The sequence below is a fragment of the Neoarius graeffei genome, chromosome 9 (assembly GCF_027579695.1).
Source record: "Neoarius graeffei isolate fNeoGra1 chromosome 9, fNeoGra1.pri, whole genome shotgun sequence".
In the NCBI taxonomy this organism is placed as follows: domain Eukaryota; kingdom Metazoa; phylum Chordata; class Actinopteri; order Siluriformes; family Ariidae; genus Neoarius; species Neoarius graeffei.
The window spans coordinates 85,744,553-85,769,438 of NC_083577.1; the positions used below are offsets into that span (position 1 = coordinate 85,744,553).

General features: G+C 43.9%; 1 protein-coding gene and 1 long non-coding RNA gene across 2 annotated transcripts in view; both read left to right on the forward strand.

Annotated features, from left to right (window-relative positions):
- Positions 1-24,886, forward strand: part of LOC132892061 (cell surface glycoprotein CD200 receptor 1-A-like) — a 190,114-nt gene that overhangs the window by 2,798 nt on the left and 162,430 nt on the right. Inside the window, exons 2-3 of the mRNA XM_060930424.1 lie at positions 281-592; positions 992-1,267. Of these exons, the coding sequence (XP_060786407.1) occupies positions 281-592; positions 992-1,267 (588 nt within the window). The remainder of the gene's footprint in view (positions 1-280; positions 593-991; positions 1,268-24,886) is intronic.
- Positions 21,790-23,016, forward strand: LOC132892063 (uncharacterized). The gene is made up of 3 exons (XR_009655396.1): positions 21,790-21,889; positions 22,608-22,638; positions 22,752-23,016. It is a non-coding gene; the product is annotated as an uncharacterized LOC132892063 (long non-coding RNA).

The window sequence follows — 24,886 nt, forward strand, 5'->3', positions numbered from 1 at the left end:
GTCACATGTACCCAGTTATAAATTGCAGAAATGGATAAGACTAGTCTGGAACAAACAGGAAAGATAAACGTCCAAGTGCGTCAATATGATGAGAAGGTTCTTTTTGTTTCTTTTTTGTCTCAGTTGAAACATGCTCAATTTCACAACTAGAAAAAGATCTAAAGAGCTTGACTTGATATCTGGTACATTGTTCAAATAAAAAATGTGGGTAAATTCTTGTGTCCTTTTAGTCCTTTTTGACTAAACGTCTAAAATCATGTGTGTTAAATGTGTTTTCCAGTTTGCAGGAATGAATCTGTTGAATTGGGGACCACTGTCACCTTAAAGTGCACCAACACAAAGATCGCATGGAATGACATGATTTTTGTCATCTGGAGAATTAATTTGCAAAACAAAAATTGTTTAATGGCTGTGGCTAAAAATGACCCCGACCACGACCGCTGTAATGATGGGAAAAAGCAGACCCACACAGCAGATGGAACGCATCACCTGATCATCCCAAATTTTTCCATCCAAGATGAAGGAAATTACACCTGTGACTTTTCATACCAATCAGGTGGTTCGATTGAAATAATCACAGTCTCTGCATGGGGTGAGTGAATAACCTCTCTACAGCTAATGTAGAGAATACACTGCTGTCTCAATTTCCACTGTTACTGTGCAGTGTTTCTGTATTTAATGCTTGTGATTTACATCCAGCTGTATATTTGGTCTTTATGGGATTAGAAAAGTGTAATGAAAATTGAGATTTCTGACATTGCCATAGCTGTCTGTAGCTGGGAGTTCAACATAGCATGCACTGACCGACCTTGGACTGGAAGGATGGTATGCTTCTCTCTGTACTTTCTTGCAGAAAGGGTGCGGTTGTAATTGCTAATAGAATCCCCAAAATTTGGCAAATTGCTAAGCTCGATGTATAAAGACCTTAATATTGAATTTGGTTAGATGAGAAGAAAAACTGAACTTGATCTTCTTAAAATGTCTCTTCTAGCCCGTCCAAATGTTTCTGGCTGGCTGGAATATGAGCATGGACACACTGTCGCTGTGTGTGAAGCTACAAGTAAACAACAAGCCTCCATCCAATGGGAAACACCATGGAACCTGTCCGCTCCCATCACACAAGTATCTGAGACTCCAGGGCAGCTTTCCACAGTGATTAGCCGCTTACATCTTCCTCAACATGCTTCTCATAGAAACCTCACTTGTGTGGCCACTGCCAATGACTTCAAGCGCTTCAAGACTCGATTTAGCAACTTCACGTTTAGAGGTAAGCTATTCACATTTAAAAAAAAATGTCTAAGACAATATTACTATTAAACAAGAAGTGTGACACAATACAATAAATACTCAAAATAAATCCATATAAAATACAGTTTTATTCAAGTTATAGAGCAAAGCAACAAAATTTATGATCAAATAATTTCAACTTAAAAGGTAGACTACCTTTCAGATTTTTCAAGTGTAGTTCATAAAAAGAATTTTCCCCAACACCCAATTATTTTTGTTTAGTGACCAAAAGCTACTGAATTTGATTCACAGACTTCCAATTTTATTAGTTTAAAAAAAATAGAACAATTAATGTATTTAAGGCCACATGTCCCTAAATTCTCCGCTATTTTTTCCTGCTTCACCATGACCCAATACAAGATACTACATCATGCATCACGTGGTGGGCTTTCCCTGTTCACACAAGGCATTGTGGGATACAAGTTTGAAACAGGAGAGAAAACTGGAGGACGTGAGTGTGCAAATGAAATGTGAAAGACTGATATGGAATCAATTTTGTGCCAAAATGTTCATACAATATTTTTGAAATATCAAACAAAAACGACAAATCAAAATACAAAAAAACCAAAAAAAGTCACTTGTTTTAGACTGGCAAACAAATTATTCGTGTAATCGTGCAAAATATCAGTCTATTACTCTTCAGAAACCTTTTATTTTTGTTCCGCATCTTTCTCAGTTTTGTTTGACGTAATTTATTTTGGTTGCAATTCCAGCTTTCTCGTTTGCGCTCCCTGACTTTTTGCTTGCGGTTTTGGCACAAACTTCACGTGTGGGTGGGCTGTCCAGGAATGCATTCCCATTGGCTAACTTGTGTTTGACTGACAGCTACGCTCAGCCATTCCCTACTCGGATTCTGGTGGACTGTTTGACGAGTGACCAATCCATTGACGGTAAACAAGGATCGAGTGGACTTCAGTGGCGACTATGATATTGAATTAATTCAACAAAGTGTAAATTCAATATCATAGTCGCCACTGAAGTCCACTCGATCCTTGTTTACCGTCAATGGATCGATCACTCGTCAAACAGTCTGCCAGAATCCGAGTAGGAAATGGCCACAACAGCTTCCGGGGGAATGGCTGAGCGTAGCTGTCAGTCAAACACAAGTTAGCCAATGGGAATGCATTCCTGGACAGCCCACCCACATGTGAAGTTTGTGCCAAAACTGCAAGCAAAAAGTCAGGGAGCGCAAACGAGAAAGCTGGAATCGCAACCAAAATAAATTACGTCAAACAAAACTGAGAAAGACGCGGAACAAAAATAAAAGGTTTCTGAAGAGTAATAGACTGATATTTTGCACGATTACACAAATAATTTGTTTGCCAGTCTAAAAAAATTGACTTTTTTTTGTTTTTATTGTATTTTGATTTGTCATTTTTGTTTGATATTTCAAAAGTATTGTATGAACATTTTGGCACAAAATTGATTCCATAGTAACGGAAAGCGAGAAGAAAAGACATTATGTTGTGAAGGAAAGGAAACACAGGACCAAACTTATAGCGAAGCTTGGAGCCCCATAGGCATAGAGTGTGGACACATAAAGAAACCCGTCGAGTTGTTTTCTCATGGTTTCGGTCCTGTGTGTGCCTGCCACTAGTCTGGTTAACACCAGACCATATCATAAGTGAAATATGGTCTGGAATCCGCCTATTGAATTTCTCGTAGGGGAGGTGTGGTTTACGATTGTCAACGGCCGTTTATTGGACGTTGCGAATGTCTATCATTTGGTGTATACGTAGCCCATGGCCAATCATGGCAGTTGTACCCGGTGACGTAGTTAGAGCGACGAAGAGGCGAAGAAGAGAAGGAAAGAGTTTTTTAAAACAAACTTTTGCTCTAAACTATTCAGAACAGTGTCTAAAGCTTGATCGAAAGTTTGGTTCGTATCTCTCGCCGCCATGTTAAATGTGATCCGTAAACAGTCCCAAATAAACTACAAGCTTCCGTTTGTCGAGTAGTACGCGTCACCATCTTTCCACCCCTCCCCACTCTCTGATTGGCTCCCTAACTCAGGCTAGCCTTTAGACCATAGTTTCCATGCTGTCTTTTCAGATCAGAACGATTGTGCAAAGCAGCATGGGATTTCCCAGGCTAGCCTGCCACCATACCAGTGTTAGTAATTACCAGTCATACACACTGCCTAGTGGCCAGTGTTAGTAATTACCAGCCACACACACCGCCTAGTGGCCAATGTTAGTAATTACCAGTCCTAAACACTGCCTAATGGCCAGTATTCATAATTACCAGTCCTAAACACTGCCTCGTGCCCACTGTTAGTAATTACTAGTCCTAAACACCACCTACTGGCCAGTTATAGTAATTACCAGTCATACACACCACCTAGTGGCCAGTTATAGTAATTACCAGTCATACACACCGCCTAGTGGCCAGTGTTAATTACCAGCCATACACACCGCCTAGTGGCCAGTGTTAGTAATTACCAGTCATACACACCGCCTAGTGGCTAGTGTTAGTAATTACCAGTCCTAAACACCGCCTAGTGGCCAGTGTTAGTAATTACCAGTCCTAAACACTGCCTAGTGGCCAGTGTTAGTAATTACCAGTCATACACACCGCCTAGGCATGGTGGTGTAGTGGTTAGCGCTATCGCCTCACAGCAAGAAGGTCCTGGGTTCGAGCCCCGGGGCCGGCGAGGGCCTTTCTGTGTGAAGTTTGCATGTTCTGCCCGTGTCCACATGGGTTTCCTCCGGGTGCTCCGGTTTCCCCCACAGTCCAAAGACATGCAGGTTAGGTTAACTGGTGACTCTAAATTGACCGTAGGTGTGAGTGTGAATGGTTGTCTGTGTCTATGTGTCAGCCCTGTGATGACCTGGCGACTTGTCCAGGGTGTACCCCGCCTTTCGCCCGTAGTCAGCTGGGATAGGCTCCAGCTTGCCTGCGACCCTGTAGAAGGATAAAGTGGCTACAGATAATGAGATGAGATGAGAGATGAGATGAGATGAGATGAGACACACCGCCTAGTGGCCAGTGTTAGTAATTACCAGTCCTAAACACTGCCTAGTGGCCAGTGTTAGTAATTATCAGTCATACACACTGCCGAGTGGCCAGTGTTAGCCAGTAACAAAATAAAACAAAAGAGGCTGACTATGATATAAGAAAATTCTACAACCCACAAACAGATGGGAGCTCCGCTTTTAGGCAGTGCTAAAATCTGTATATTAAATATCGATGGTCAGCGAGCACGCCAGTGTGATCAGCTGTTCGTTTAGTGACAGAATGATGGAACTGTCAGTGCATGGTCAACGGTAAACCTGTAGATGGCAGTAATGCAAGACTGTGGATGCCAGCTGCTGTAAAACCAAAAAGAAGAAGAAGGTAAACCTGCGCATGCGCACACGGACTTCGTCTGTCTGCTTGACTGCATGAAGCGAGCGATTTCATTCACATTATTTGCTTTAATCCCCTTAAATTAAATAACTGACCAGCCACAGAATGGCCTGTTTTTTTTAGATAATACAGAAATAAACATATATCACAATCACCACATTTCAGAGGGAACCAAATTTCACTGATTTTATGAAATCAAAAGGCCATTTATCTTTAATGTATTAATCACACGCTGATTTTCTTATTGACAGCAAATTAGTGCACCTTTGATCAAAGATCAAAGGATGCACAAAATAAAATAAAACAACCCTGGGGTGTGCTGTTATAGGAATATAATCAATGCTGGTGGGGTCTCAAGTAGCCTGAGGTGATGCAGAATTGCGCATACCCCAAGGGGTCATCATAAACCACAGCAATTTGCCAAAAGCTTTAAAATGTTATTAATGAAACAATGTCCCACTATTTATCCTTTTACAGTCACTTTTAATGTTATAAGACATATGTGAAACAACATAGTTCTTGTTGCTGCCTTAAAAGTATTTAAAACATTTGAAACTAAAAATATAATAATGTTTGTACAGCATAAATATAAACAGTAAATCTATATTGTATGCATCATATAAAACACATGGATAAAAAGATGGCTTAAGGCCCGGTCCCACTGCACTTACGGATGCAAAGAGGATGTAAAACGTAAAAAAATCTTTGCCATCCGTTGGAAAACGCTATGCATCCGTTGTGTACTCATTGCATATGTGCTTCATACGCTCTATCCATCGAACATCCGTCCACTGTGATTTCATCTGCGCAAAAAGTTTTGAGCTGCACAAAACTTTTAGAACGGATGAACTTTCCGCCGTGTACGATGTAAATCCGCGACATATACGAGCAACAAACGTTCTATGTCCGTTATCATCCGTTAAACGTCTGCTGTATCCTCTCTGCATCCTCTGGGCATCCTCGCAACTCACATCCGCTGCAGCTGAAAACGGAAAGAGGGAGGAAAGATAAGGTACATGAAACGTCTATTGATCGTTAGTAGCACGGAAATAGAAAGGATGTAAGCGTATGCATCTCGTATATAAAGTATTCAAAACGGACAAAGCGTTTATATCTGGGATGTAGCTCGTATATTTAGGATGTCTGGAGTATGTCTAGAGTATGTAGCCTTCTTCAAAAACGAGATGTAGTAGAGATGTATCGATGTAGCCGCCAGCACGTCGTTCCGCTTTATGCTGACGGCGTGCGTGCTGCATCCCTTTATATCCACGGAGCAGACGCAATTCATACACCCCCGCATGCGCAGTGAACGGTCTGCATCTGATATACATCCGCGCAACATCCCCTTTGTTTCCGTTAGGCGTACGTGATGCATCCCCTTCATCCGCTATGCATCCGCTCTTTCTGCTATGCGTCCGCTTCTCAGTTATCACCGGTAACCCCTTCGGAGCTGTCATCCACTTCCATCCGCTAGGCTTCCTATGAACATGCGTTTAACATCCCCGCTATATACTACCCATGTCCATTCTTTTCCATTCTGTTTTCGCAAATTTTCGCCAATTTTGTCCATTTCTGGAGCGGATGAAAACGGATAGAGCCACCCCCGAAATTTTGCTCGTCTGCTGTGTCCTTTTTGCATACGTTTTGTGTCCATCGGCCAGTGGAACCGGGCCTTTAGTGTGCAGAGAGGGACTCATCTGTCCATGTAGTGTTTTATGGAGCGGGTGGGAGGGTTTCTTCATGATCACTGACATCTTTGCCAGCAACCTCCTCTCTGCCTTGATCTCCACTGTGTCCAATTTACAGTGGTGCTTGAAAGTTTGTGAAACCTTTAGAATTTTCTATATTTCTGTATAAATATGTCCTAAAACATCATCAGATTTTCACACTGTCAAGTACACGAGGGAGGCGGATGTATGTGCAGAAGTGTTCATTTGAATAAAGTGCAATCTATACAGTGGTGCTTGAAAGTTTGTGAACCCTTTAGAATTTCCTATATTTCTGCATAAATATGACCTAAAACATCATCATATTTTCACACAAGTCCTAAAAGTAGATAAAGAGAACCCAGTTAAACAAATGAGACAAAAATATTATACTTGGTCATTTATTTACTGAGGAAAATGATCCAATATTACATATCTGTGAGTGGCAAAAGTATGTGAACCTCTAGGATTAGCAGTTAATTTGTAGGTGAAATTAGAGTCAGGTGTTTTCATTCAATGGGATGACAATCAGGTGTGAGTGGGCACCCTGTTTTATTTAAAGAACAGGGATCTATCAAAGTCTGATCTTCACAACACATGTTTGTGGAAGTGTATCATGACACGAACAAAGGAGATTTCTGAGGACCTCAGAAAAAGCGTTGTTGATGCTCATCAGGCTGGAAAAGGTTACAAAACCATCTCTAAAGAGTTTGGACTCCACCAATCCACAGTCAGACAGATTGTGTACAAATGGAGGAAATTCAAGACCATTGTTACCCTCCCCAGGAGTGGTCGACCAACAAAGATCACTCCAAGAGCAAGGCGTGTAATAGTTGGCGAGGTCACAAAGGACCCCAAGGTAACTTCTAAGCAACTGAAGACCTCTCTCACATTAACATTAGCCAATGTTCATGAGTCCACCATCAGGAGAACACTGAACAACAATGGTGTGCATGGCAGGGTTGCAAGGAGAAAGCCACTGCTCTCCAAAAAGAACATTGCTGCTCATCTGCAGTTTGCTAAAGATCATGTGGACAAGCCAGAAGGCTATTGGAAAATGTTTTGTGGACAAATGAGATCAAAATAGAACTTTTTGGTTTAAATGAGAAGCGTTATGTTTGGAGAAAGGAAAACACTGCATTCCAACATAAGAACCTTATCCCTTCTGTGAAACATGGTGGTGGTAGTATCATGGTTTGGGCCTGTTTTGCTGCATCTGGGCCAGGATGGTTTGCCATCATTGTTGGAACAAGGAATTCTGAATTATACCAGCGAATTCTAAAGGAAAATGTCAGGACATCTGTACATGAACTAAATCTCAAGAGAAGGTGGGTCATGCAGCAAGACAGCAACCCTAAGCATACAAGTCGTTCTACCAAAGAATGGTTAAAGAAGAAGAAAGTTAATGTTTTGGAATGGCCAAGTCAAAGTCCTGACCTTATTCCAATGGAAATGTTGTGGAAGGACCTGAAGCGAGCAGTTCATGTGAGGAAACCCACCAACATCCCAGAGTTGAAGCTGTTCTGTACGGAGGAATGGGCTAAAATTCCTCCAAGCCGGTGTGCAGGACTGATCAACAGTTACCGCAAATGTTTAGTTGCAGTTATTGCTGCACAAGGGGGTCACACCAGATACTGAAAGCAAAGGTTCACATACTTTTGCCACTCACAGATATGTAATATTGGCTCATTTTCCTCAATAAATAAATGACCAAGTATAATATTTTTATCTCATTTGTTTAACTGGGTTCTCTTTATCTACTTTTAGGACTTGTGTGAAAATCCGATGATGTTTTAGGTCATATTTATGCAGAAATATAGAAAATTCTAAAGGGTTCACAAACTTTCAAGCACCACTGTACATAAAGTGCATGTGTCACACCAGTGCTTAATTTGTGAAGTGGGAGGTACTGGGCCGGAACGCAGGAGGTGGGTGGGTCCGGCGACTCAAAAAAAAAAAAAGGTGGGGGGCAGTTTACTATAACTTTACGCACACACGCCTATTGCATGACATGTATTGCAACAGCACCAGTTATCAAATCCTGGACAACAATGGACAATGCTCAGAATGTTCTCCAAACAGGCACTCAAGTTCACTCTCACTCTCCACACATACGTTAAGGCAGGGGTCGGCAACCTTTTTGGCTGAGTTGGTGCGCTAACACTTCTAGCTTCACCCCATCATCATTCTTCTCGTCTTCTTTTTGATCATTCCCGTGGACTGGTACACTTGCAGCAGGTGCTGGTGCAGTGTCACTGTGTCCAACGTCGTCCATTTTAGGTCATTTAGGATCCGGCTGTCCTGGGACTTTGAAAAATTTTAGTAAGCTTTCTTGTTTTTTTTCCATTTTTTCCACAGCGCAAGCTAACGGCTACAAAAAACCCGGTGTTCTATTGAATGGAAGTATACACCCCATGTCCCCCCCCTTCCCCTTTCGCATAGATTTTGTGGATGTCATAGGAGAGAAATCAAAAACAGATATCAAAATCAAAACCGAACACTAAACAAATTTTTATTTACTTATTTATTTAATTTATTGTTTGATTTTTTTCCCTTTGTGATGGTCATGGAGGTGATCTGATCCATTTAAATAGCTGCCGGAACACCGAATGAAATGAAAATAGCTGCCGGATCCGACGACGGAGGTTCCGGATCTTGTTCCATCATGTTCCGGCTCAAATTAAGCCCTGAATCACACACAAAAGCAAACAGTCCAAATCGGCAGGCAAGATCATAAACAACAAAACAGGCAAAGGGTCGGTCGATGCGCAAGCAGGATGTCGGATGCAAAACGAGAACAAGAACTAGAAACAGGAACAGAAGTTGAGAAATCAGGAAAACCACAAACACGGAAAAAAGGCTTGGTAATGCACACTGAACGTGGCGTAATACTTCGCAATGTCTTAGCATCAGCGCAATCCTTAAATAGCCCAACCCTTAGTTCTCTAATAGAGTTCAGGTGCACCTTATTCATGGCGCACGTGCTGGAGCTCACTTGGTACACGCGCAGCCCGAGGCGCACCTTCAGGTACATGCGCCACAGTGCGCAAGACTGACAGAACCCCCTCTCAAAGAGCTCCCAAAGAGCTCCCTCTGGGATTGAAAATCCATCATAATATGGCCCCGGTGGGGGTTCGGGCTCAGGCTCTGGACACGACTTGGGTTCTTGGCTAGGAGTAGGCTCGAGCTCTGAAGATGACAAGGACTCCGGGCTGGGTTTGACTTCTGAAGACGATGAGGACTCTGGACTGGGCTCGAGCTCAGGCTCAATAGATGACTCGGGCTCTGGCTCGGGCTCTGTAGATGGCTTCGGATTGTGCTTGAGCTCTGAAGATGACGTGGACTCTGGACTGGGCTCGGGCTCTGGAGATGGCTCCGGCTCTGGAGACAGCTCGGACTCGGGTATAGACTCAGGCTCTGGGGACGACTTGGGCTCAGGTATAGACTTGGGCTCTGGGGACGGCTCAGGCTCTGGACTGTACTCGGGTACAGGCTCCGGCTCTGTAGAGGGCTCTGGACTGGGCTCAGGCTCTGTAGAGGGCCCTGGACTGGGCTCAGGCTCTGTAGAGGGCCCTGGACTGGGCTCAGGCTCTGTAGAGGGCCCTGGACTGGGCTCAGGCTCTGTAGAGGGCCCTGGACTGGGCTCAGGCTCTGTAGAGGGCCCTGGACTGGGCTCAGGCTCTGGAGTAGACTCTGTCACTGGCTCTGGAGTAGACTCTGATGCTGGCTCTGGCACTGGCTCTGGAGTAGTGCTCAGGCACTGATGCTGGATCTGGAGTAGACACTGGCTCTGCTGCTGGAGCAGACGCTGGCTCCGCTGCTGGAACAGATGCTGACTCTGGATCTGGCTCCACCGCTTGAGCAGATGCTGGCTCTGGATCTGGCTCTGCCTCTGGAGCAGATGCTGACACTGACTCTGGCTCCGCCTCTGGAGCAGACGCTGGCACTGATTATGGCTCCGCCTCTGGAGCAGATGCTGGCATGGGAACAGGAACAGGTGCTGACATGGGAGCAGGAACAGGTGCTGGCATGGGAACAGGCATAGATTCTGATACAGACACAGGTTCCGGCATTAATTCAGGTGCTGGTTCAGAAAAGAGACAGCCTCCAAGAGGGGCTCAGAAACAATAGCTTCCTCTGCTGTCTCTACTTCAGCCACTAGGGAGAGCTCTGGTGCATCGGTCTCCTCATCTGAATCAGCCACTGGAGGGAGCTCTGGTGTGATGGTCTCCTCATCTGAGTCAGCCACTGGAGGGAGCTCTGGTGTGACGGTCTCCTCATCTGAGTTGGCCACTGGGGGGAGCTCTGGCGCAACAGTCTCCTCATCTGAGTCAGCCACTGCAGGGAGCTATGGCGTGATGGTCTCCTCATCTGAGTCAGCCACTGGAGGGAGCTCTGGTGCAACGGTCTCCTCATCTGAGTCAGCTACTGAAGGTAGATCTAGAGCGACGGCCTCCTCAGCTGGGTTGGCAACTTGCATGACTGCCCCTCCCCCCAAATTTTCATGGGGTTCCTCCTTTTCTAATGACTTGAAAATAAACTTGAGCACAGCAAAGAAAGTCTGTGAATTTTGAAGGCATGGGTGTTCAACCCAAATCACCCATCTGCGTGGTCGTCCAGCAATGAATATTAGTACGAAGCTTACCCAGATGGAATCAGGAGGCTTGGGCTCTTGGAGGTTCTCATAGAAGAAGTCATACTGTAGCTTGAATCCCATAGGGTGATATATTCCATAGTAAATTGCCGGGGGACTCCAGTCAGACTTTAGATGAAAATACGAGGTGAGTGGCAGGGACAAGGAAACCCAGAAGCGGCGTGGGATCGTGTATTGAAACGCTTCTGCTACATCGATTGTATGGTGAAGTATTCTGTCAAGTACGCGAGGGAGGTGGATGTATGTGCAGAAGTGTTCATTTGAATAAAGTGCGATCTGTACATTAAGTGCATGAATCACACAAAAGCAAACAGTCCAAATTGGCAGGCAAGGTCATAAACAACAAGCAAAGGGTCGGTTGAGGTGCAAACAGGATGTCGGAGGCAAAACAAGAACAAGAACTAGAAACAGGAACAGGAATCGAGAAACCAGGAAAACCACAAACACAGGAAAAAGGCTCGGTAATGTGCACTGAACGTGGCGTAATACTGCGCAATATCTTAGCATCAGCGCAGTCCTTAAATAACCCAACCCTTAGTTCTCTAATAGAGAACAGGTGCACCTTGTTTGTGGCATGTGTGCTGGAGCTCACTCGGTGCGCGCGCAGCCCGAGGTACACCTTCAGGTACATGCGCCACAGCGTGCAGGACTGAAACACACAAGTCCTAAAATTAGATAAAGAGAACCCAGTTAAACAAATGAGACAAAAATATTATACGTGGTCATTTATTTATTGAGGAAAATGATCCAATATTACATATCTGTGAGTGGCAAAAGTATGTGAACCTCTAGGATTAACAGTTAATTTGAAGGTGAAATTAGAGTCAGGTGTTTTCAATCAATGGGATGACAATCAGGTGTGAGTGGGCATTCTGTTTTATTTAAAGAACAGGGATCTATCAAAGTCTGATCTTCATAACATATTTGTGGAAGTGTATCATGGCACGAACAAAGGAGATTATTGAGGACCTCAGAAAAAGCGTTGTTGATGCTCATCAGGCTGGAAAAGGTTGCAAAACCATCTCTAAAGAGTTTGGACTCCACCAATCCACAGTCAGACAGATTGTTTACAAATGAAGGAAATTCAAGACCATTGTTACCCTCCCCAGGAGTGGTCGACCAACAAAGATCACTCCGAGATCAAGGAGTGTAATAGTTGGCGAGGTCATAAAGGACTCCAGGGTAACTTCTAACCAACTGAAGGCCTCTCTCACATTGGCTAATGTTAATGTTCATGAGTCCACCATCAGGAGAACGCTGAGCAACAATGGTGTGCATGGCAGGGTTGCAAAGAGAAAGCCACTGCTCTCCAAAAAGAACATTGCTGCTCGTCTGCAGTTTGCTAAAGATCACGTGCTGACAAGCCAGAAGGCTATTGGAAAAATGTTTTGTGGATGGTTTGTGGATGGATGAGACAAAATGGAACTTTTTGGTTTAAATGAGAAGCATTATGTTTGGAGAAAGGAAAACATTGCAATCCAGCATAAGAACCTTATCCCATCGGTGAAACATGGTGGTGGTAATATCATGGTTTGGGCCTGTTTTGCTGCATCTGGGCCAGGACGGCTTGCCATCATTGATGGAACAATGAATTCTGAATTATACCAGTGAATTCTATAGGAAAATGTCAGGACATCTGTCCATGAACTGAATCTCAAGAGATGGTGGGTCATGCAGCAAGACAACGACCTTAAGCACACAAGTCGTTCTACCAAAGAATGGTTAAAGAAGAATAAAGTAATGTTTTGGAATGGTCAAGTCAAAGTCCTGACCTTAATCCAATCGAAATGTTGTGGAAGGACCTGAAGTGAGCAGTTCATGTGAGTAAACCCACCAACATCCCAGAGTTGAAGCTGTTCTGTGCAGACGAATGGGCTAAAATTCCTCCAAGCCGGTGTGCAGGACTGATCAACAGTTACCGCAAACGTTTAGTTGCAGTTATTGCTGCACAAGGAGGTCACACCAGATACTGAAAGCAAAGGTTCACATACTTTTGCCACTAACAGATATGTAATATTGGCTCATTTTCCTCAATAAATAAATGACCAAGTATAATATTTTTGTCTCATTTGTTTAACTGGGCTCTCTTTTATCTAGTTTTAGGACTTGTGTGAAAATCTGATGATGTTTTAGGTCATATTTATGCAGAAATATAGAAAACTCTAAAGGACTCACAAACTTTCAAGCACCACTGTAGCCCCCAGGACTCAGCTTGCCTTTCTAATGATCTTGTTCAGTCTGTTAGTGTCCTTCGCTGAAATGCTGCTGCCAGTGTTGTAGTCGAGTCACTCAACCTCGAGTCCGAGTCCAGTCTCGCGTCCCCAATGTTCAAGTCTGAGTCAAGTCCAAGTCATTAAAAAAACTTGGGTCGAGTCCACTATTCATCTGAGTTGAGTCCGATAGCAAGACTCCAACCACACCATTTCACGGTGGCTGTTTTAACACCATTAACATTAGTTTGTTCCTGACCATGCCGTATGAACAGGTGAACGTGCTTCTCTTTATCAGGGAGTGTGAAGTATTCTGTCAGAGATGGTTGGGAGACAGATGTAAGTGCAGAAGGTATGTTTATTAATACAAGTGAAGACGGTAAACAATCCAGAATGGCAGGCAAAATCGTAAAATGGTGAAACAGGCGATAGGTCGAGTGAGGTATAAACAGGCTATTGTAGACTCAGCAGAATCAAAGATGAGAAAAAGGAAATCAGGGATCAGGAACTGTAAGACTGTAAGATGGACTGTAAGATGGCGGCGCCCACGGGTGCTGCGGCTCGAGGCTCCCCGCTACTTTGCACCCTTTTGTGTTTTTTATGTCTTTCGAATCTTTTCTGGACACACTCTTGCCACAGCAATACCATCTACAGCCGCCAAGATTTGATAAACATTGGATTTCAGGCAAAAACTGAAATTACGATCGCTTTTTCACGGACTCACAACATCCCACCGGAGATAGCGAGACCGACGGGAGCACCATGGATTGTTGTCGGGAACGGCAGGCGCCGGAGGCGGCGTAGGGAGAGGAAGCAGAAACGTGGATGCCGGGCAGGTCTGCTAGCTCAGCTAAGGAAACAACCACATAGACCTCTGCTACCATCGATCTTCCTCACAAACGCTAGATCCCTAGCAAACAAGATGGATGATCTACAGGCACAGATCACATACAACCGCTTCATCCGTGAGTGTTGCCTGCTGATCGTCAGTGAATCCTGGCTACACCCGCTAATCCCCGACGCTACAGTGGAACTAGCAGGCCGCACCATCCACCGCTATGACCGGAACGAAGCCTCCGGTAAGAGCAGAGGAGGGGGACTGTGTGTTTACGTGCTCGAGGACTGGTGCTCAGACAGCAAGGTAATCAACACCCACTGCTCACCGGATCTAGAGGCCATGTCTGTCCAGTGCCGACCTTTCTACCTGCCACGGGAGCTAACGGTAGCCATCGTGACCGCTGTTTACATCCCTCCCGATGCTAACATTAGCACGGCACTCGGCCTTTTGCTACACATCATAAACAAACATCAGAGGGCTCATCCGGATGGCGTTCACATCATCGCTGGGGACTTTAATAAAGCATGTCTCAAGTCTGTCCTCCCCAAATTCCACCAGCACGTCAAGTGTGCAACTAGGGGAGAAAATACACTTGATCATGTTTATTCAAATATCAAACATGCCTACAGAGCGACCCCCCTCCCCCACATTGGACAATCAGACCACCTCTCTCTGCTCCTCTTCCCAGCCTACACCCCCCTCAGAAGGCAAACTAAACCAGCCACTCAGACCATCAAAGCCTGGCCTGGAAATGCTCTCCTCCAACTGCAGGACTGCTTTGCCTGCACAGAGTGGAGCATCCTTGAGGATCAGGACCTGGACACATACACCGAGTCTGTCCTCTTCTACATCAAATGCTGCGTAGAAAACGTCACAGAGGAAAGACGCATCCGGGTCTTCCCAAACAGGACGCCCTGGATGACAAGTGAAGTCCAGACCCTGATCAGAGCCCGAAACTCGGCCTTCAGGATGGGGGACAGAGCTCTTTACAGCACCGCCAGAGCTGATCTGAGGAGGGGCATCAAACAGGCCAAGGACTCCTACAAGAGGAAAATAGAGGGATACCTGGAGGACAACAACTCACGACAGATGTGGAGGGGCATCCAGGCCCTAACCAATTACAAAGGCCAAACCCCTCCCGCCTCCCCCAGCAGCAGCACACTGGCAGAGGAGCTGAACAACTTCTTTGCCCGGTTTGAGACCACCACCACAAACCTCCAATCACTGCCTCCCCCTGATTCCAGCACCCCACCTCTTTCTCTCTTGGAGCACGAGGTGAGGAAAAACCTGAGAGCAGTGAACCCCAGGAAAGCTGCTGGTCCGGATTGTATCCCGGGGCGGTGATTAAAGCATGTGCAGACCAACTGGCAGGGATCCTCACCAAGATCTTTAACCTCTCCCTGACACATGCCACCGTCCCCACATGTCTGAAGGCCTCCACCATCATCCCCATCCCCAAAAAACCTGCCATAGACAGCCTCAACGATTACAGACCAATAGCCCTGACGTCTGTAATCATGAAGTGTTTAGAGCGATCGGTCTCCCAGAACATCAGAGACTGCCTCCCTCCCTCCTTCGACCCTCACCAGTTTGCATACAGGGCAAATCGGTCTACGGAGGATGCCATCACCCTGACACTCCATACAGTGCTGAGCCACCTGGAGAACAAGAAGAGCTATGTGAGGATGCTCTTCGTGGACTACAGCTCTGCGTTTAATACTATCATCCCGGACATTCTCTTCAACAAACTCATGCAGTTACAGATCCCTCTCCCCATATGCAACTGGATTAAAAACTTCCTGACGAGTCGCCCACAGACTGTAAGACTCGGTCCCCACCACTCCTCCACACTCACACTCAGCACTGAGTCCCCTCAAGGATGTGTCCTGAGCCCTCTACTCTACGCCCTGTACACCCATGACTGCTCTCCAACCCACCCAACCAACCACATTATAAAACATGCGGATGACACCACCGTGGTTGGACTCATCTGTGGTGAGGACGAGACATCGTACAGGGCTGAGGTAGAGAAACTGTCGCTCTGGTGCTCAGAGAACAACCTGACCCTGAACGTCCAAAAGACAAAAGAACTCATCATGGACTTCAGGAAGAAAAGACAGGACCACGCCCCCCTCCTCATAAATGGAGAACGGGTGGAAACTGTCACCACCTTCAAGTTTCTGGGCACCCACATCTCCGCTGACCACACCTGGACTTTTAACATCAGGGCCCTAGTAAAGAAGACTCAGCAGCGGCTGCACTTTCTGCGTGTTCTCAGGAAGAACAACCTGGACACTAAGCTGCTGCTGGCCTTCTATCACTCCTCTGTGGAGAGCGTGCTGACGTACTGTCTGGGTGTCTGGTACGCAGGGTCCACAGCTGTGGATAGGAAGGCGGTGCAGAGGGTCATAAACACTGCCCAAAAAATCATCGGCTGCCCTCTGCCCACCCTGGAACACATCTCCACATCCTGCTGCCTCAGAAGAACCAAGGCCATCACAGGAGACCCCTCACACCCTGCCCACCCCCTGTTTGATCTGTTGCCCTCGGGGAGACGCTTCAGGTCAATAAAGTCCCACACCAGCAGACTGACAAACAGCTTCTTCCCATGGGCCATCAGGACTGCCAACAACAACGGACACATACACACACACTCTCTCACAAACGGACTCACATAAACACCTCCACCCCAACAACCAACAAATCTACCTCCGCTTCTTGTTTAAGTACTTTATATTTATTGCTTTTTATCTGCAAATTGCACATTTTATGTCCCAATTTTGAGAGACTATAATTAACTCCCTGACGTTTTTATTCCCTGATGTTTTTTATTGAATATTCTGTGTCTCTTATGTGCATTTTATTTTCTGGTGTATGGTGGCTCTGTGGGAGCACCCTCAATTTCGTTGTATCTCCCGGTACAATGACAATAAAGATTATTCTAATTCTATTCTAATTCTAGGAAACCAAACAAGGAAATAAGGCTTGGTAATGTGTCAGCAACGCAACTCAATACTTTACAAAGTAAGTGTGTTTTCACAGTTTTTTATATAGGTGTGCTGATTGCGCCTTAATTCTGTGCAGGTGCAAGTCATTTATGACACACATGCAAGAGTCCACTTGGAGCGCACGCTATCCGGAGCATGCCCGAGAGTCTATCTGATGCACTCACCAAGGTGTGCAGGTGTGATACTCTTGCACGAAATTTGTACAAAATTAATGCAGATATAAATATCTTATGCCAAATTATAGAATGTTACAAAAAATAAAGAAAAAAAATCTGAGTCCTTATCTCCAGTTTCCAATTTCGAATGCATATAATGCACGAGTCTGAGCCCAAGTCCGAGTCATCAGTGCTCAAGTCCAAGTCAAGTCATGAGTCCTTAAAATTAGGGCATGAGTTGGACTCAAGTACTACAAGCCTGGCTGCTGCCCCAGCTCACAGTAGCATAAAAGATGACATTGGATACCACAGACTCATAGAAAGTTCTCAGCAGCCAGCCGTTCATACCAAAGGACCTAAACCTCCTCAGGAAGTTGAGTTGGCTCTTGTCCTTCTCGTGCAACCTATCCACATTCACTTCCAATCCCAACTTACCACACAGATACCCATGTACTTGTAGGGTTGGAGATGGTTGTGCTGACACCAGTCCACAAAGCTGTTCATCAGGTTCCTATGCTCCTCTTCCATTCCATAATACATCCCATGATAACAGTGTCATCCAAGAACTTTTGTAGATGACATATCTCAGAATTATACCTGAAATCTGAGGTGTACAAAGTGAAAAGAAAGAGGCAAATACAGTCCCTGTGAAGTACTAGAGGTGCTTCCAATCCACTCTGGCACACAGTTCTATAGCCACATGTACTTAATGTTTTTTTTTTCTTTTTACAGAACTGGACTTTAGACAACTTACCACAGAGAAAAAATATTTGACTGAATGTTGGAGCACTATTCATGTCATTAGAGACTGTTACGTGCGTACATGTGCATTTACATTTGAAAACATCAGATAATTGATACCAGTAACCTATGAAGCTTGTTGATAAAATTGGTTTGGACATTACCTCAGATGTCTCTCTTTGTAGCCTAGGGAATTACTCATCAAAACTGATATAGGCTACTATTACATTTCCTGGGAGATTAAAAAAAAATACAAGTGTGATATGATATCAAAGGAGAAAGAGCTCAGTTCTGACAGAGTGCGATTTGGACATGAGGAGGTGGAACTTGGCTCCGGTGGGCTCTGGCCCAATTTAACCCCTGGATGGCCCACTACAGCTCGTGCCAGGCCAGTGCTACTACAGCATACTCCGAATGCCATAGAAGGCTATTGAAGGCTAAATAGCAACTGCTTTATTCCTAATGTTTCATGTCTTGGCATGATAATAACACTGATGATACAAACTAGCTGAATAGAAATAGCTAGCTGTCACAACACAAACTGCCATAATATGTAACTACAAAGTACATGTACCGTAGCATCAGATAGACTGCAGTGATGAGTATTGGCTATCATTTTTGTGAACACATTTGTTAAATTTTACATTTGATAGGAATTTAGATTTACTAATTGAAGCTGTCTGATACTAAAATATCAACTTCTTGCTTTATACATATATGATTATAGAGAAATGTAGTGATGTAGTGTTCGAAGATGTAGTGGGTTGAAAATATATATTTTCTCTTACCATTTCATAACAACAACAACTTTTATTTATATAGCACCTTTCAAGGAACCTAAGGATGCTTTATATAGTGAAAAAAAACCCAAAACGAAACAAAAAACAAATAAAACAAAGCCTGAGTGAACAAGTGAGTTTTTAGGTATTTTTTTTGACAGAACCAAGGGAAGGAGCATTGTGGCTCACCAGAGGGAGAGAATTCAAGAGAGTGGGGGCAGCTACACAGAAGTCTCTATCCTCAAGTGTCTGCAGTCTGGTGTGGTGGATAAGGACCATACCCTTATCAGTTGACCACAAAGTCCGGGATGGGGCATAGTGGTGTAAGAGGTCCAGCAAATCCTGGGGTGCAAGGGCATGAAGAGATTTGTAGGTGAGAAGGAGGATTTTGTATGTGATGTGGGACATGACCTAGAGCCAGTGAAGATGAATGAGGGTGGGGGTGATGTATTGCCAGTGCTTGGTCCAAGTGAGAAGCCTTGCAGCTGAGTTCTACATGTACTGCAACTTGTCCAAGGCTTTGCTGGGCAGGCCAAACAGGACGCCGTTGTAGTAATCTCGGTGGGAGGTGATGAATGCATGGATGAGGGTCTCAGCCACAGAGTCAGAGAGTGAAGGCTGGAGTCTGGAGATGTTTTTGAGGTGGTAGAAGGCAGATTTAATAATGAGGTTGATGTGTGGCTGAAATGAAAGACTGGAGTCCAGAATGACACCCAGCTTGTGGACTTCCAAGGATAGAGAGATGATGTAGCCATCCACTTCCAGCAGGAGGTCACCAGCCTTCTGGAGCAGTGGCTTGGGAGCCACAACCAGAACTTCAGTTTTATTGCTGTTGAGCTTGAGTAGATTGGATGGCATCCAGTATTTTATATTTTCCAGACAGGTGACAAGGGACAGAGGGGGGAGCTAGTTGGAGGATTTGCTACTCAGATACAGCTGAGTATAATTTGCATAGCAGTGGAAGCTGAGCCCATGCTGGCAGATGATCTGACCGGGGGGGGCATGTAGATAGTGAAGAGGAGAGGTCCTAGCACCAAGCCTTGTGGTCAGTGGCGCCGCCAGGCGTACGGCCGTACGCACTAGGCGTACCTTGGGGAGAGAGATATTTTTTTTAATTATAATTGTTACCTGAATGCTTTGGCAATGCAACATAATTTGAGAAAGAGAGAGAGAGAGAGAGAGAGAGAGACGTGTGTGTGCCGGCACATTTGTGTGCTTCAGGAGTGGGCGGGGTGTGCGTGACCAAGAAAGCTCATTGGTCAATGCAGATATACTTTTCTTGCACCACTGAGATTCTCTCCAGTTTTGAGAAACAGAGACAGACAATCGTACATCCAGTGAATTTCATATAAGAACACCTACATCTCCCCCATGTCCCTTACGATCAGAAGTAGATGGTTGCTCCACCTTGCTGACAAATGAGCCATCAGATAGCTTTACTAATGAGCCACGAGTCAGCCCGCTATCACTGACATCAGATTTATTGTGTATAAGCCTATAGATCGACTCTTCATAGAAACTGCAGCACGCAAGCGGTTTTTTTTTTGGGGGGGGGATTACACTGCTAGTGCGTACCTTACAGTTCAACCCTGCAGGCGCCCCTGCTTGTGGTACACCTCAGTTGATTGGGGCTGGAGAGGAGCAGGAGTCTCTGAGGGTGATGTACTGTTTCCTGCTGGAAAGGTATGACTGAAACCAGGAGAGTGCTTTACTGGTGAGGCCAACGTATTCTGATAAACAGTTGAGGAGGATAGTATGGGAAACAGTGTTGAAGGCTGCTGAGAGGTCCAGGAGAATGAAGATGCTGATCTGGCCAGAGTCAGCAGCAATGAGGAGGTCATTGGTTATTTTGATGAGGGCAGTCTCTGTGCTATGGTGAGCTCTGAAACCAGATTGGAGGGGTTCATAGAGCTCATGGTGGGACATGTGTGTTGATGAAGTTGATCAGCAACTGCTTTTTTGAGGACTTTACTGAGGTAAGTAAGGTTGGAAATTGGATGGTAGTTATTGAGGTTGCCTGAGTCCAGACCAGGCTTTTTAAGAATTGGCATCATAGCAGCAGTTTTGAAGCTGGAAGGTAACAGGCCAGATTCCAAGGAGGAATTGATGATTTCAACCATGCTTTGACCAGGACTGTGGGCATGGGATCCAATGAACAGGTGGAGGCCTTAGCTTTGGTGACCAGCTCAGCAACTTGGGTAGTATCCAGAGGGGAGAAGGAGAAGAAACAGTGCTGTGACAGGCATGCAACAAGGGGAGCATGTCCTGTGGGTGGGGTATGGGAAGAAGAGAAGTGGCAGGTGGCAGTAGCTGTTGGTGAATGGAATATACTTTGACCTGGAAGAAGTCAAGAAACTTGGAGGAAAGGTCAGAGGCATCAGAGAAGTGAGGAGCATTGAGGGGGTGAAGTAGCCAGTTGATGGTGAAGAAAAGTTATCTGGAGTGATTATGGTGGTTACCAATAAGGGTGGAATAATAATCCATTTTGGCCTTAGAGAGGACATCCTTGTAGGTCCTCACATGATCTTTGAAAGCTTCATAATGGACTGTGAGGTCAGATCTTTTATAGAGCCTCTCAAGCTGATGACCCCTGGCTTTCATGGACCATAACTCAGAGGTAAACCAAGGGGCAGGATGGAAAAAGGATACAGTGAGTTTTGAAGGGGGCAAGAGAGTCAAGGTTTATGTGACAGTGCAGCGACTAGTAGGCAACTAGGCCATCCACCATGAGGTTAGGGTCTGGAGCCAAATGAGTCACTACAGTGTTGGATAGGGCTTATGGATTCACAGAATTTATGTTCCTGAATGTGATGGTCTGTTTGACTTGCTGCCTGGGCAGGGGGACAGGAACAGAGAAGTGGATGACATGGTGGTCAGATACCACTAGGGCAATGCACTACAGGTGAGAGGGAGATGTACCAGTGGAACACACAAGGTCTAGTGTGCACTTTAATTTGCTTTATGAGTAGCTTAGTTTTGAATAGGTCATTTTATGGCCATATTATCAAATTAAATATTATACAATAATTTATGTTACATCTGCTGTCTTTTTAGATACACATGTTGGAAGGTTCTTTATTCTTGTGGGAATTTGTGTTACATGCGCCATCATTGCTTCATTAACTGGACTCTACATCATGCACAAAAAAGTCATAAAGCTTCGGTAAGAGACTTTTGATGCACACTGTAGATAGAGTAGTTCTGTTAGCCAATGAAAGGGTCCTTTATAAGGGTAATTCCTGATCCTAACTTATGCTGAGTTTCCCAAAAGCATCGTAGCACAAAGATCATTGTTAAATGGTAGATTTAACACACCCCAACTGAGGAATCAACTGTCCACTGCACAGTTAGTCAATCACATGTTTATGTAAAACAACTATTTTTGGGGGTGCTCCGGTTTCTCCCACAGTCCAAAGACATGCAGGTTAGGTTAACTGGTGAGTCTAAATTGACCGTAGGTGTGAATGTGAGTGTGAATGGTTGTTTGTCTCTATGTGTCAGCCCTGTGATGACCTGGCGACTTGTCCAGGGTGTACCCTGCTTCTCACCCATAGTCAGCTGGGATAGGATCCAGCTTGCCTGCGATCCTGTACAGGATACGTGGTTACAGATAATGGATGGATGACTGGATGAACTATTTTCAGAGAATTAACTAAGAGAATATTATATATTTCTAGTGACATCAAAATGTGTATTTGATAGTTAATACAGTTCTAGTATTTTTTTTTTGTGAAATCTTTTTCCTTCACCACCTGGAGAGAATGTCAGTGATAATTTAGCTTAGGCTTTGTATGTAAGATATAAGAGGTTTTATCTGAATTGTATTTTGGTATTCATAATTAGTAATTTATGATCTTGTTTATTGATTTGCTGTGTTTTAGAAACCTTTGCTGTAAACCTGATACACAACAGGTAAAATATATTATTTACTGTTTTGTACACAATTATTTTTTTATCCAGTTAACAGTGATTATGAAGCACTTTGAAAATATGGTAAACCAATTTTTTATGGTAATCATTTTTAGCCTAACGATCCTGATGAATTGCAGCACTACGCCACGTGTGGGCCAGGAGCCATCTACAACTCTCTGTGGACCCCTTCAGTGCTTGAAACACATGATCACACACACACATACGAAAGTATCTCAACAAAATTTCAATAAAAGCAGATTTGTTTATGCATACTGAAATGTGTAGAGGTTTGTACTCAGCAAAGGTACTTCATGCAGACTCAGTGCACACCTACTCTTTGGGTAAAATTGAGATAAAATTGAGCATCCTCCAACATACAGTCTCTGATGAGAGAAACACAAACTAGAGTTATTTAAAGTTATTTTTGTTGTCTTTCAGGAAGAATCTTTTAGACCATGCAACTTTTCGTTTCCCTTTTACAAAAAAAGTTCCAAATATAATCCTGTTAGGAAGCTAAGAACCTTTAAGTAGACAGGCCAACATGTACAGTTTGGTACTTCGTATTTACTTTTCTGCTATTTCAGAGAACACACAGGTTGGAATAATTCACCCAGCAGAAAAGACAATTCACTGAAAGGAAAGGATGTGAAGCAAAAGACATCATTTACTTCATGTAGTGTTTACTTTTGCTTTATACTGACTTTATCTGGGTGAATTTTGACACATGTTTTTGAAATGTCTTGCCCTTGTTAGTAAACAGAATCCAAAAATGCTGGATGCTTTGATAATAATAAAAATAAAATAAAATAAAAATTAAATAAAACAAAACAAAAAACCCCCTCATAATTATAATGAAACATGGGTCACACCAAACTTGTTGCTTCAGGGCTTAATTGTTAGCATTGATGGCGTATCCAAAGAACCACTGAAGGATTCTTATGACGTCTAGGAATTTCCACTATTTCCACAATGAAACTGTAACAAAGTCAGACTGGTACTGTAATGTGTTTTCCACTACATTAATTTTATATAGTATCTGCAATACCAAGTGCATTTAAAAAAAATCCATTGTACCATACTGTTATGTCATTAATATAAATATGTCGCATATTAATTAATGGACATGTCATGAAAGATTCTTGTGACAAACTCTGAGGAGGTATGGATGTGGTTAAATAAAAATGCAGATTCATTTTAGAGGGATAAGAAACAAAAGTCAGACACTCTGAGGCTATGGATAGACAAACTAATATCCAAGAAGCAACAGAATCAAAAATCAAAATCTATCATAACCCAATTATAATCTCGATCCAACCACTCAAAGGGAGCTTGAAAGAAAAGGGTCAATTTATAAAATCATAATTTAAAAAAAACTATCTACAGTGGTGCTTGAAAGTTTGTGAAGCCTTTAGAATTTTCTATATTTTTGCATAAATATGACCTAAAACATCATCAGATTTTCACACAAGTCCTAAAAGTAGATCAAGAGCACCCAGTTAAACAAATGAGACAAAAATATTATACTTGGTCATTTATTTATTGAGGAAAATGATCCAATATTACATATCTGTGAGTGGCAAAAGTATGGGAACCTCTAGGATTAGCAGTTAATTTGAAGGTGAAATTAGAGTCAGGTGTTTTCAATCAGTGGGATGACAATCAGGTGTGAGTGGGCACCCTGTTTTATTTAAAGAACAGAGATCTATCAAAGTCTGATCTTCACAACACGTGTTTGTGGAAGTGTATCATGGCACGAACAAAGGAGATTTCTGAGGACCTCAGGAAAAGCGTTGTTGATGCTCATCAGGCTGGAAAAGGTTACAAAACCATCTCTAAAGAGTTTGGACTCCACCAATCCACAGTCAGACAGATTGTGTACAAATGGAGGAAATTCAAGACCATTGTTACCCTCCCCAGGAGTGGTCGACCAACAAAGATCACTCCAAGAGCAAGGCGTGTAAAGCTTTGTTCACATATATACCGGTATGATAGTGGTATAACTGTATCGATACAAAGTATACCGGTACAGTTTAGTGCATCTGTCCACACTAGCGAGAAATGTTTGCGGTTTTCTTTCACGGTAGTTGAAATGCGCGTGTGCGAAATGTTTCCGTGGTTACTGAGTAACTTCCTTCCGAGAATATGGCAGATGAAACAACGTGTGTGTGTGTGATTTTTGTTGTCAATGTACAATCTGTATTTCTGGTGGTCATTTATTCAGTCGAATCGTATAAAACGCACGAGGCAG